Raw genomic sequence first — 14,853 nt, 5'->3', positions numbered from 1 at the left:
CAAGTGTATGATGGACTCGGGCTTCTCTCGTGTGGAGTTTACTCCCAAAGACAACATGACTCTAAAGGAAAACATCTCCTTGGGACATGAAGTCTGCCTTTATATGTCTAGAGGAGTGAAAAGGGTCCTTCTTTTTACATTTGGCAGCAGATACTGTCCTTTTTTTCCACGCTGTTTGGTGGACATTTTCAGTAGTTTCTTGCAGAGCATAACATTCACCTTTATTTAAAAATCAGGCACACTCATGAGTAGCACGGCAGTCTGGTGCGTCGCGGCTCTGCATCAGACGGCTTGTGTTTGAATCTTGTCTCCAGTGTTCCTGTATGTTGTGCAATTAGCATCTTCGACCTGTCCATCTTCATTGAGGACTAAAAACATCCAAATATGAGTGTCATTTGTTGTTTTTGTGTATGTGCCTTGCGATTGGTCGTTGTGCAGCCCACCTCTCACCCAGAGTCAGTTGGGATTCACGCCAGCTCACCCATGATTCTAATGAACACAATCTTAGTCATTCCGTGTTTTTGTTTAATAGTGTGACAACATCCAAGCCTTGGCGAAGGTCAACACTTTCTGAGTGATCTAGGTTCAGTACTGTGTTTCTCACACTCAGACACTGGCCTAAAATTCAGTTGGCACAAGGCTCCTGATTTGCGCAAACCTACGAGGCTGCTTTGCTGATGTCAGTTGCTTTTATCAATCAACTGTCACTCCTGAGTGTCTCTTCATTGAGCATTTTACTGTCATGTGTCATTGGTGGGACCACTGTGTCCTGTGCATAGAATAATTGCAGCTAGCCTAATGTATGACAAATACATTACACCAAAGTAGATGAAGCATAGATGATTTGTTGAGCGTGGGAATATTGTCATGCATGTGTTGGAGGTAGGACTTGGAGTTGAAGTGAGCCAAACTTATTTCTATTTACACGGATGTACATTTTCATCATTAACCAACACCGAGTAAAATTCTAACTAGTACAAATGTTTGGTCAGAAAAAAAAAACACATTTAGGCCATAAATATCAAACAATCAAATGACAATGAGTAACTGAGTGCCTGCTTGCGCAAACCGATTCAACATGTGCAGTTCATAATTTCAAACCAAGGACCCCTGGCCTGATTATAGTTATGTAATCCATCTATCTATTTTCTAATTCGCTTATCCTCACGAGGCTCGCGGGCATGCTGGAGCCTATACCAGCTGTCTTCGGTGAGTCGGCGTGGGACACCCTGAAATGGTTGCCAGCCAATCGTAGGGCACATATAGACGAACAATTTAGAGTGGTCCATTAACCTGCCATGCATGATTTTGGAATGTGGGAGGACACCTGAGTACCCAGAGAAAACCCACGCAGGCATGGGGAGAACATCGAAACTCAACACAGGGAGGCCGGAGCTGGAATCGAACCCTGCACCTCTGCACTGTGAGTGCTAACCAGTGCCACCGTATAATATGATGATAAAGATTTTAAAGGATTTGACAATGTTGCAAAAATAATGAACTAAAATAATTTGGTGGTTAAAATGTTTTTCCATTAACCATATTTTCCGCATTTCGCACTTCAACACTCATCCCCGTCTAGCCCAACCCACCAATACCTCTCGCCACACCTTTTCAAGCTACCCAGTGCTCATTCCAATACATCATGCTCAAAACTGCTGCGGTCACCGCTCTACATCTCTCAACCGTTTCTTACCCAGCCAAAGTTCAACCTCATCTAACCCCATTCCGGTCTTTACTGGTCCTTATTTTGTACAGTATTTACTCCTGCGGTGTCAACCTCATGTGACAGACAGCTCTAACCAGCTAAGTGGAAGATTAGCAGCATTACATCAACGTCAGCTACACTCTCAACCGGGGAGAGTTTGGTCAGCTGAGCCGAGCTACTGTGACTAAAGCCAAATAAGTCATGGTGAAATTATTTCACTGTAAAGACAGTGTGAATTTAATCATAGAAATTAAAGCCACAATCACCTGTCAAATGTGTGTGCGTGCGTGTGTGTCTGTGCGCGTGTGTGTGTGTGTGTGTGTGTGTGTGTGTGTGTGTGTGTGCGCATGTGTGTGAGGCAAATCAGGGGGAGGGTGTGACTGTGGCCCGGTGGACCATAGCGAGGGAACAGTATGTAGGACAGGGCCTTGCGCCATGCAGCTAACCTATCCTGTTGGCTGGGCGTGCTCAATTTCTGCATGCATGATCAATGGTACTGGATTAAAAAAGGAGGGGGGTGGGGGGGTGGAAGTCAGCAGGGTGTTGGAGCAGCATGAACAACTTTGAGGGATTTGAGCAAGTACAATAAAGTAGGAACTCACTTCTCTCGATGACATTACTTGTATTTTAAACATAACAAACAAGGATCATAAGAAAGAAGCGACATTGTTTGTGCAGTTCATTTTTCATTTTTCCAATTGTAATGTGTTTGGAAACACAATGACATGATTCATTTCTATTTTTCAAACATACTCCTTCTCGTGTCCCTTGTGCTTTGTTGCCACTCCTCTACCTTAAAACACTGCGGTAGTTTGTCCAAACTAGTTCTTCACCCCTTCTTTTTTTTTTGTTTTCTTGACCACAACTGACCCACAGTGGGAACCCATTGTCTCTGTGTGAACTTTGACCTCTTAGGGCCTGGGACCTGTACCGCACCAGCCTCGGGGCACTTTGAAAGAGAGCTGAGAAGGAGAAGCCAGAGAAAAAGACTTTTCAGCATGTGAAAAGCCGGCAGCTGTGACAGAGTCGGTTCTTGGCTTTGATGGAGGCTGGAGACTTGACTCGCATGAGGAAAATGTGAATTACAACTCTAAGTTCAAATGACCCTCGATTCAGAATCTGAGCAGAAGCTTTCTGAAAAATTCTCCCTCTAAATTCGCACAACACTCCAGAGGTCAAATCATGACCGTGCGTATTCTTTGAGACTGCGGCTCAGTGAGCATTTAAAAACAAACAATGTCTACTTTTATGTATGCGAGTTATTGGTGAGCGCACAATTGTTTTTGAATTTTAATCGACAACGTATACTATAAATTGATGTTTTGTATATCTAGATTTTAGTTCCACATGTTGAAAAAAGCTAAGCATGGTGTCAAATTGCCTGCAGCCAGCTTCCCTCTATGCTTCCTTATGTGCTTCGACGACATCACGGGTCAGCAAAGGGTGAGTAGTTTACTGTGATTTTCTCTCATTATACTGTTGCTTGTGCTTTGTTGTACATTTTAGTACTTGCATGAAAGTTAGGCATATTAAGAATGTAAAATGACTCGCACAGTTAAAGTAGATCTGCAATACATACTTTTTGCAAATTGATCCTGTTCCCAGGAACAAGGATGAAGAATTGTGGTTACTTTACACACTTTATTTCTTGCCTTGCTGAAATCAACCATTTTTTTCGGAGCTCCCAAATGATGTGCAAGTGAATATGCACAGTTTTGTTGATTAAGTGCAAATACCGTAATAGATTTTGGGCTCCAATAAAAAAATAAAATAAAAATAACGATTTGGGTCAGTGTTGCAAATCGAAAATATATTCATCCAGTCACTCCTACGACAATGATGTAACCCGATTTTGTACATTAGTTCAATGATCATTGTGTCATGTTAATGCAGTAAAGTTAGAAGTACGGTAAATATTTGTGTGAAAAAAAAAATCTTGGCCACAATACAAATACATCCCACGAGAAACATGAATGAAAAAAAGAGAACAATGGTTGCTAGTGATCAACGAGGAAGTTGCCTGAAGGGTTTGGATGTGAAGTAGGTAATATGGATTTGTCATTATTGCATAAGAAAGGCTTGTATTTGCTAATTTGAAGGAGGTGGAGGAGATGAGTAACTGCTAAAAAGGGGGACACTGGGAGATTTTTTTTCCCCCCTCCATTTTCTCGATGTGGTTTACTGAACAGGTCCGCCCAAATCTTTTGCAGTTAGCAGTCTGAAATCGCCCCGCCAACTCCTTTCCTATCGGATATGTCGTCTGAACTATGTTCGTTTTGGGAACGCCGTTCCCAAAACGAACATTTTTTTTTTCTCACTTCAAAACATCTATCAAACACAACTGTTCACCGTTTCAACATCTTTGAAGCCAGCGTGCGTCCAAGTATGTATGGTATGTTTAGTTCATCAAACAACAACAACAACAAGCTGGAGGGCCAACATTGAATGCACCATTTGGCATGGGCGTAGTTTCAACTTGACAGGTGGCGTGTGGAAGAAATCATTAGATGTGAGAGGAGAGGGGGCGGAAATGAGCACACCTGTGCTGCAGCCAAGAACCCCACCTTGCTTCTCCAGCCACAAACCCTCCATTCCCCCGGGGAAGGTGTGGCAAATGAAGAGAGACAAAATAGGGAGGAGAGAAAGGGAGAGGAAGGAAGAGGAAGCTTTACAGACCTCGTCAACCACCGACTGAGGGTTGAGTTCACCTTTTATTAATCATTCGCACACAAAACAAACGTCTGGGCCGGCGCCGCGGGAAGGCTCTGAAGAGGTTTCTGAAGGTGGCTGTGAACTTCCTGCATACATAAACACACCACGACTTACAGTATAGTACAGTATTTACCGTGATGACACGGGACTATTTCTGTCCGTGGGCCGTCTGAGCGTAAGCACACGACATCTCTACGCTGTAATACCACACACACGTCTTTTAGGAAAGCCCCCCATTTCTACCACAGAAACAACATTTAAGCCCTGTTACAGAACAACAGGAACCGAAATCTTTGTTCGCAACAAGGAAATTAGTATCATAGCCAATGTACTGTCGGTGATTTTTGTAATTGGTAGCTCACTTTTAGGAAAGTCAAACAGTGGCAACTCTCCATCAGTGGGAGGAAGAGCAGTGCCGATTTGATGGCACCGTGCCAGTATATACAATATTTTATCATAATACCAACATAGCTTATCTTAAATAGTGATTTAATTGCAAAGTCAATGTTGTTGTTGTTTTTTTGTATGATTTAGTTGTTTTATTGTCGGCGGAAGAGAGTCCATCTATCCATCCATTCTCAGTACCACAAAAGCTTACAAGGGTCATGAGTGAGCTGGAGCCTATCCCAGCTGACTTTGGGCAAGATGCGGAAGTACACTCTGAGCAAAATGGGAGAATGTCAACTTGTCAAGATGATGTCCAGAAACGTCTCGATGATGGGCTCATCAATTTCATGTGCACCGTTTGTACAGTTACACACTTAGACGGCGCTTCTAAAAACAAATGAAGACAATTTTATGATGTGATGAAGAAATTAAGATTTCGCTTCTCCACTCCTTGCCGCCTTGTCCAAGAACGAGGAGTGTCAAGGCGATGAGAGGATCAATAAGTTGCTGACATTCTTCAACGATGAGTGTTGTGCTGGTCATTGACAATAAGGGCAAATCATAAAAGAAATCTGATAGATGTAGCAAAATTTGATACAGAGCAGAATGTAGTCTGCCCTTCACCCAGATTCGGCTGGGATAGGCTCCAGCACCCCTTGGGCAGCACGGTGCGCTAGTGGTTAGAGGTGGTTGAAATCTCGGCTCCAGCCTTCCTGTGTGGAGTTTGCACGCGTTATCCACATGGCATGCTTGATGTTTTTTCTCTTGTTTTCCTTCCACATTCCAAAAACATCCACGTGAGCTACATGAAAGATTTAAATTATCCATAAGCCTGTCACCCGTGACCGCGCTGTGGAAAATTTGGATTGTTGATTATCGCAAAAAGATGATTGTTATTGTTGTGGCTGTGTTATTTAGAAATGAGGTTGGTGTCTCACCATTTTTCTTTTCAAATAAACCTTCAGGAGGGCACTTTTGTAACACAATGAGCTATGTGTAAGCTTCTTGATCTTGGATGTTATTTATTCAGTTATACAACCCCTCCGTGTTTCCTTCTGCCCTAAACCCCCTTTTAATTTCGGGGTGGAGGTGATGTCACCTAAAGCAGTTGCTGGAAATGACATCATGACACAGACAGATGGAGTCACGATGTTGGAGAGCATTGTGCTACCAGCCTGCGGTGATTCATTATCTCTTTATCGGAAGATGCAGGCAATGTTGTGTTAACGCGCAGTGGCTGTCACAGCAGCACCTTGCAAAAAGGAGCGCAATGAGAGGAAGAGGAAGTGTGTACGGAAAGATGATTTCTCTCAGGGCAAGGAGGCTCATCGGTGGCATGATACGTACCTCTCTCCAAAGAACCTTCCAAACACACGCGCAAGTGAAAGTGCAGTGTGTCCCTGCATCTCTTTTAATCCTTTTTCCACTCCCCCCTCTATTCTTTTTTCTTTCACCGGACCTCTCATCGCCATTCCGTGCTGCTATTTATAGGAAACTACTGCACCCTCCCTCTCTCTATGTCCCCCTGCTTGAGTGCAGATTCGCGTGTGTTTCAAGGAAGCTTCAACAGACCAGAGCTTCTCGCTCCTAATCACTATAGTGTGTGAATCACTCATCAGCATACATGAGAAGGTGTGTGTGTGTGTGTGTGTGTGTGTGTGTGTGTGTGTGTGTGTGTGTGTGTGTGTGTGTGTGTGTGTGTGTGTGTCGTGGGAGGAGTGGGAGTGCAACTGATTTTTTCCCACTTGTTCAGTTGCTTCCGCGCGCCGACCCACCACTGACTGCTGTTCCACGAAGGCTTGGGAACATATAAATCATCCCTGGGAAGTTGGAAAGTGCAATAAATACATGTGGCAGCGCTTGTGTTTGCATGCTAATTTTACACCCACTGACATGATGTTTTTGTGAGATTGATATCAAACACAACACGTGGTCCGGTCGAGCGCAGCTGTTTTACTTGCGTGCTGCACTTTGTGCAGGCCTCCAGCGAGCCTGATGAAAAGCTGTGGTTATTGATTTATGAGATCACACAGTAATGGTGCCCTTCTTTGTGGGCTAATTGGCAACTGACACATTGGGCCTTCACAGTCTACCTCGTCATGCTTTATTTGAAGGGTCTCATGCTGAATTATGACATCAAATACAAATCCATGGAAGGGTTCCCCAAGGACAAATGGCTGCCGCTTGCAGTCCGACTCAGCGTTTTCAGGCAGTTTGATTGTCTTTTTTTTTCTACTGTTCTCTGTCCACTACCTGGCCAGGAGCAATTGGCTTGAGTAGCAACGTTAGCGTGTTCAGCCAATCAGCCTGTGGGATCGGCGCAGAACATAGCAAAGCCAAACGGGGTGTACTGGAAGCAAGATGGGCCACATACACATACTACAATCAACTCAATCATGATAATCATTATAGTGTATCCTTTATGGACTCCTCGTTGTCTGATTTCATTCCGCATGAGTGATTACAGAAGGGCCTCGGTTCTATAGTAAGGCTTGTGGTATGATGAGACCCTATGTGGATGCCTAACTAGCATGTGAGATAAAAAGAAAAGAGTTGAGAAAAAAATGAAAAATGAGAGACTAAATTGAATGAAGGAGTGGACAGGAAAGGGAGCTTTGTCATGCAGTGAGTGAAATGTATTTCACAGTGTGTGTGTAGGGAGGAGAGCGCAGAGGGGGTCCATTGTGGATCTTTGTGTGGCTCAGATTGTCCTCATCTCTGGGAAAGTGGAAACTCAACCCCGCTCTCCGGAGGTCTGGTTACCAGGTGAGAGAGCCCGACAGAAAAGGGGGAAAACAGAACGGGAGAGTCGCACAGGTGTAGGAAGAAAGACAGAAAGGGACCATGGGATTTCGGCCATGAGTGCTGGAAAGATTCACGGAAATTGAGAGAGGCTGCATGAGACGGATGAACACAGTTGCAAGAAAACAGTGTGAGAAAGAATTACAATTCCACGACAAAAGTCGTTTTAAAAAATATCTGATGTGCCTTCTATAAAACCACTCAGGCAAAATGTACACAAAGGTCTCAACGTTAGCTGGTCGAGTTATATTTCTAGAAACTTATCACCGTGGTTATTTTTTGTTTTTTAACAGCCGAGCAAGAAACGGAACTGAAACCAAAAGTGCTCATGTAGACTTGGAACAATACTCCCCCTGGTGGCAAATACAGGAATTTACTTTCCCATCAGCACAACAAAGTTAGCCTTGGCAATCTCAGGACAGACAAAGCATTATTCATGTTCACTTCACATCGATTAGGCTTTTAAAGTATTTAATCAACCGAATATCCGTGTTTTTTTTTTAATGCTGGAGGAAGTTCGGGTGCGTGGAGAAATCCCACGCAAGCACGTGGAGAAAATGTAAATTCCACACAGGAAAGCCTACTCCTGAAGTGCTAACCCCTAAACGCGCTGTGCTGCCCTTTTTCTGCCCACCACATTGAAATAACCGAGGCTCTTGTACTCTTTAATCTCCAAATGTTCATTTATTTCATCATATTCAATCAAGGTCACTAATATGAACACCAACACAAGCTTTCCTGAAAAGCACTCAGATTTCAGTTTGATTTCCAAAATCTTATTAATCTTGAATGTGATGGGGAACATATCCTTCACTTTCAACCAAGGGCTCAGACACTCAATACGAAAATATTTGACTATTTCATACGGTACTTGAAATGTCTTATTTTAAGGTCATTTGTTTCGTTTTAGACGGTGAGTAAAAAGTAGAAGAACATAACACTGACTGAATGAACTCTTACAGCATGATTGTCTGTCTGTGTTTTCATGCGAGGGTGTTAAAGCACGATAGGTTGTGGCCAGGGGGGTCGCAAGACTGACCATGTGTGTTTGACAGGAGTGTTTTTGTAGATTGAGCTTCTATTTTTCCCTTGGTATTGTCTGGAGTGAATTGTGGGGGCGGTAGCTCAGAAGAGCAGCTGCTTCTGACAAACACTGAGAACACACTGTGACACTCGGGGCTTGAATAAATTGTTTTGTGTGTTTATGTGGGTGTCGCTGCATGTTTGATTGAAAGGACATCTTTAAAAAAAAAAAAAATGAGGCCTACCATATTTGAGACCACCACAGCAAAGCCTATTTGGTCACAGCAGTCACCGGGCAAAGTAAGATTGCAATACATACTCAATATTATTATTATTATTATTTTTAATACAAGTGCATCTCAATAATTTTGAATACCATCGAAGAGTTTTTTAAAAAAAAATTCATTACTTCAATTGAAAAACTCTTTATTCTGTAGCTTCAGTCATATACCGGCACATGGGGAAATACTTTTCCTACCTAATTTGTACATATTTTAAAAATTATACATATGCTTTCTGTAATATTCTAATTGCTTGAGTTGTTAATTCAAATTATTGTATAAAAAATAAATCATGAAATATGTCACTGAATTAAATGAAGTTTTCCACAATATTCTTGATTCATTGAGATACACCTGCATGGCCAAGTACATGCATGCATTTGCGTTTTACCTGTGCATAAATGTGTTGCCGTTCATGAGTGTTACATGCTTGCAGCTATTCACTGCCCTCCGTTATATGCATAGTCAGCCTTGTTGTGCATGACCAGTCTGTTCTCCACAAAATAAAAGCTGTCGGAGCGGGTCTCGTAGGGAGAGTCCACCATCTGATGAACTGAAGCAACAAAAGACAACACAAGCAAGTTAGCCATCCCTACATCACAAAAGTTGAAGGTATGATCGGTGATACATTTGGAATGCCAGTTTTTAGATGACTATGAGGTCCTTTCTTATTCCTGAGGAAATTTCCATGAAATACAAGAGGAGGAGCAGTCATGGTTTCATGTGAACAACTAAAATGAGGCTTTAAATTCCCCTCAGGCGGGTGTTGAACAATGCTCAAATGTGCATGACGTGTTGGAGAGGTTATTGATCGCTCTGATCTTCCCTCCACTTCACAGATCCATTCCTCCGGGAAGCTACACTGGAAAAAAACGTCCTTTCAGTTAAGTGGCTCGTGTGTCTTCTGAAAATTACAAGCTGTTGAGTTCCCTTTTTTGTTTGCTTGTTTAGAGATCCATATGCAGGTATAGTGTTTTATTTTTTTCAAACACAGCGATAGAAAGAAATAGGGTAGAGGTGGTGTCTATTTCTTCCCCTCAGGGTACAATTTGCACTAATGTACAACACCCCATTGTAACTGTACTAATATCAAGGGCCAGTAAAGTGCAAATAGATACAAAGGTTCCGTTTCGGAGGCAAATTGACAGTTCTGTTCCTTTGGCCATGCTATAGTTGATATCAGTTAAATGGAGATCAAGCTGGAGATCGTAGATGAGATTGTTGCGGCAGCAGAAAAATCAATGTCAAATTAAATCAGGCCAGCATGACTTAGTGAATTGCCAATCAAGCAAACAAACAATTCAAATTTCATTGTCACACGCATGCATGTAGCCGGCAACTCAACTAAGGGGCGTGGAAAGGGGTTGGGGGGGGGTGGCCACAATAACCCCAAGCCACACACCCCTGGACGTGTTGGACAGAAAGGTGAGGATGTAAATCGACAGCAAATGGCTCAATCTTCAGTCCACACCCCCGACCATAAATTTTCTAAAGCATCCGTATTGAAGAAGGATGCACCCAGCCGAACAGAAAGCAGCTATATATCGACGGTAAGGTTCAAAATCTCCCATCAGCAATACTCCTCTCTTCACCCATGTTCCTTCTCCCAGTTGACAATCATCTTCAGCGGCCATCATTTCCAGGTGCTCACCCCAGCATCAGCTGCGCTCTGCATGCCACTTCTTACCCCAACAAAGGACGCTGAAAAAAAGAACCGAAGCAAACCACACCACAAAGTGGCCGCAAGGCGTAGATAACCAACCGATCTGTACTGTACCATCCTCCAGTGGCATGCAGTGAGTCATTTGTTTTGGAGAATTGTCACAATGGTAACGGAATGATAAAAAGACAAAGGGATCCTCAAACAAAGCTTGTCCCCACCCCCCCCCCCACCCCAAAAAAATGGTGGATGTCCTGTATTGTTTGCTTTGTCACAGTTCTCATCCATTGTTGGATTCACTGGTGGGTTACGCAAACGCTGTCATGTCCCGATGATGTCACCTTGTCAGCTGACGCACTTATCTCCATCACAACGACACACCCCACGGTGGAAACCCAAGTCAGAGCAGGGTTTTAAGTTCCCAAAGCAAAAGACAGACTATGCCCTGAATTAGTTGTCGGTCAATCCCAGGGAGACTGCGAATGGTCTTTTGAGTGAGACGTGATCTCATGTTAGCTTGACAAATGTTCTTTGTGAAGTCTTTCCCCAACCGCGCTGCGGGATATTATCCAATTTCACTTAATTGGTCTACGCTAGCGACATCAGTATACTTGTCCACTCGATTGCAGAAGGTACAATGCGCCTGTGTATCCACCTGTTGACACTCATACAACAGAAAAATAGCCTTGTGCTCAACTAAACGGGCCCACGTTTCACACTGTGTGGGCGCATCTCTACTTTGGGTGACATTATTGTTCGGTGCTATGCTGTGACTTTTGTGTCATGTAAAACATGACAACAATGGAAACACCGATCTATTTATGTGAACCACTACACCGCCACTGGTCCATGGCAGCAGTGCAACTTACCCAAGCTCTCGGACAGCTGAGGGAACTCGTAGATGTGCTCACAAGTATTCCGGCTATTTGGGATGCAGAAGCCAAAGTCAAAGTCGAAGCTTTTCAGTAGGCGATCTCGGAAATAGTGCCGCTCAATCATTCGGAAGTTGTTAAGAGGTCGGTTCCCGACGGTGAATTCCACTCTGGTAAGACGGAGAAGATCACAGACTGAAGTCACGGGGTTTGTGCAGGAGGTTGATAACTCAGTCACTCACGTGGCTCCCACGGTCATCAGGCGCAGAAAGGCCCTGGTGAACCGGTAGCGTGCAAACCGCCCCGCGCTTGCATCGCTCGCTCCATTTTCATTGTCCTCCTCTACAAGCCATAGCAAAGGGAGATGTTTTTATTTCATCTGACATCAACCTCCAAACCCCCTTGACATACACGACCCTGGGGCGTAGTTTCAGTTCGCTGAGTGTATGTTGCTTTGTAATCATCACTGACGATTAAGTTAAAGCTGAGACCATGACGCACAGTGTGCGCAAGCGATGGGTACCTGAGTGTGGAGGTTTGGCGATCTCAAACAGAACAGTGCCTGTCTCCAGGTCTCTGATCTTGAAGCGTACAAAGTCGATGTTATAAATATTGTCCTCGGGTTTACACAGGTAGCCTGCGATGATAACAGACAGTTTTGCCTGTTAGGACGTCAAACCGTCATGCGGTATAGTCGTTCTTCTAGTGCACGCTGAATTGCCGAACGAGCGAAAAGAGGACAAGAGTGTTCTTTCTAGCACCTTGATGGATATCAAGGATTTGAAATTAATGCTCTAATGGCACGGCCACCCACTAGTGGGGAGAGACAGAAAATATTGTAGCCTGCAGCTCCCATTTCATTTCATGCTTAAATTTGAACAGGGTTTTCAATGGCAAACGCTATCCAATAACTCTGACTGCAATTGGACTTTAATTGTTCACGCCGTGTATTCTGCAGGCTGTTAAGAGGTTATTTATGTCCCCATGCATTGTCAGTAAGGGGGTCGATAAAAGGGCCAATTCCAAGAGGCTCTGCAGGGAGTCAAACCTCGTGTGGGCAGCCGCAGTCCGAGGATATCCTCCGGCGTGACGGCTCCGTTCTGCGCCCGCAGGTCCTCCTCGGTGACGGGCCTGCTGTCCACCTGGTTCCTCAGCGACTTGAGCCGCTTGACAACCCCTCCGCTCGGCTTGCGTTCTCGTGGGGGGGCCGCGGAGCCGTGGCCGCAGCCGGAACTTTTGTCAGCCACCGGCGCGTCGCTCATCTTTGACTTCCCTCGTAGAACCTTGTCTGATAAAAACGTGCTATTTCAATGCTAAATAAAGATAGCGGGGTCGATTGCGAATGTGGAAGGAAGGACCAAACTCTTGCTTTTGTCTGCGCATGCTGTACTGTTGCCCAGACAACGCCAAAGCGTGGGGCCGGTGCAGAAGTTCTTCAAATGTCCGCTAGGGGGCAATGAACACTCTTACATTGTCTTATAAGCAGAAGTACTGTAGTGCGCTAATTGCAAATTGTTTTCATAAACTTTCGGTTATAATATTTGAGTTTCACGACTGATTTAAGTGCTCAGGTAACAACCGTCAAAGCTCACCTGTTTTGTGGGTTTGGTCATGTGACATTTACAAGCTGAGCCCTTAGGCACGCTCATGACATTTTCAGCCAACAGCAAGTGACGAAATGGCCACCCCCTGAGATGGATTAAAAAAAGGTGGACGTGGCTGCTTAAGTCATATTCCACAAACTCGATATTAATCGTTTTAGACTAGTGAACATTTTTGACTTGACTTCCCCTTTAAATAACCTTGTTATATTCTCAACTGTCACACAAGAATAAAAATAGAAAAGGTGTACTCAACCTTCAGTTGCAGTTGCTCACTGAGCTGAATTCTCAAAGATTAAACATCCAACACAATTACAGGAATTGCTTACCAAAGATGAACAGTTATTAATTTGTATATCTACAATTAGTTTTAAGTCTTGGAGTATGTGAATTAATGCTGAGGTACTCTAATGTCTGAAACAAAGAAAGTGATCATGTAAAAACTCTACACAAGGCGGCCAAAGCTTGGATTCCGACCCCATCCTCAGTACCGAGAGGGCGTTCTAACCCCTCGTCCGCAGGTATAAAATGTATTAATTTTAAAAGAAAATTAAACTGTCAACTTTTCATGCCAAATCCTTCAGATTGTCTCAAATGAATCAAATGGTACAATTTGATTAATGTATGTACAAATATTCCTCAACCATCTCAGCGGACGTTTCATTTTCATTTGTGTTTTTAATGCTTTTCTAAGTACAACAGGCAAATGAACTTTGTGGAGCACCCATGTGCTATGCAAATGAGGCCTTTTTGATCGTTGAGATAGTCCAGGTCACCTGGACAGTCCCAGTGACGCACAGTGAGCTGCATGGATCTACGTATTTCCTTTTCTCCTCAATAGCAGCGTACCTTCAGCAAAAACCTGTTTATCAGGTCCACAAGGCAGAGTCGTCAAGTTTATGTGAGCGGCAAAAGGAAACAGCTAGTAAGAATATTCAAAGTAAAATGTTCCCTGACTTCTGTCTGTAAAAATATCACCATATACACCATAACATGGTAGATATTTCTAGTGTTTCTGGGCTAATCGGCGACAATACACTTCGGTTCTAATTTAATCCATCCATCCATTTTCTCATCCGATTATCCTCATGAGAGTCGCGGGCGTGCCGAAGACTATGCCAGCTGTGTTCAGGCAGTAGGCGAGCTACACCCTGAACTGGTTGCCAGCCAATTGCAGGGCACACATAGACAAACAACCACTCACACTAACAATCACACCTAGGAACAATTTTGAGGGTTTCATTAACCTGCCGTGCATGTTTTTTGGATGTGGGAGGAAACCAGAGTACCCGGAGAAAACCCACACAGGCATGGGAAGAACATGCAAAGTCCACACACGAAGGCCGGAGCCAGAATCAAACCTTGCACCTCTGCACAGTTAGGAGAACGTGCACGCAGTTGACCACCGTGCCAATTATGATAAAGAGTATCAGTCAAAAATGTGTCAAAACACAATAAAAAGGGTGTGAGATGTATTTTATTGAGTGAAATGCCTCATTGGTCAACAAGTAAAATAGTACTTGGCGAAGAAACCATTGATGATGTTTGCGTACGTCAGGAGGTATTTTGTTCCATTTGTCTCGAGAGAAACTTTCTAAATCCTTCACGTTTCTTGCCACTGCTTGCAAAGGCAAAGCTTTAGCTCCTTTCACAGGTTCTCTGTCGGGTTGAGGTCTGGAAACCAACTAGGCCACACCTTGACCTTAATACGATTCTTCTAGAGTCACTCCTTTGGTGCCTTGGCATTCAATCCACAGCCCATCTTCAGTGCACTTGTTGAGGAAATAAGGCACGACAGCTCCACAAC

The 14,853-nt window shown here is 43.8% G+C and overlaps 1 protein-coding gene across 2 annotated transcripts; it reads right to left on the bottom strand.

Annotated features, from left to right (window-relative positions):
• Positions 1–6,509: 6,509 nt before the first annotated feature.
• On the bottom strand, positions 6,510–12,807 carry LOC147201599 (protein unc-119 homolog B-like). Of its 2 annotated transcripts, XM_086118825.1 has the most exons (5): positions 12,494–12,807; positions 11,969–12,082; positions 11,688–11,787; positions 11,443–11,615; positions 6,510–9,466 (listed from the first exon to the last, which is right to left on the bottom strand). In XM_086118825.1, exons 1-5 carry the CDS (start codon positions 12,705–12,707, stop codon positions 9,354–9,356), a joined length of 714 nt encoding a protein of 237 aa, XP_085974951.1. In that variant the 5' UTR covers positions 12,708–12,807; the 3' UTR covers positions 6,510–9,353. The 2 variants fall into 2 exon arrangements, with proteins under 2 accessions (XP_085974951.1, XP_085974952.1); XM_086118826.1 differs by lacking the exon at positions 11,969–12,082.
• Between the last annotated feature and the right edge of the window lie 2,046 nt (positions 12,808–14,853).

Source organism: Hippocampus guttulatus, chromosome 8 (genome assembly GCF_054856545.1).
Source record: "Hippocampus guttulatus isolate MCC_2025c chromosome 8, RoL_Hgut_1.0, whole genome shotgun sequence".
Lineage (NCBI taxonomy): Eukaryota > Metazoa > Chordata > Actinopteri > Syngnathiformes > Syngnathidae > Hippocampus > Hippocampus guttulatus.
This window is presented reverse-complemented; position numbering and strand designations above follow the sequence as displayed.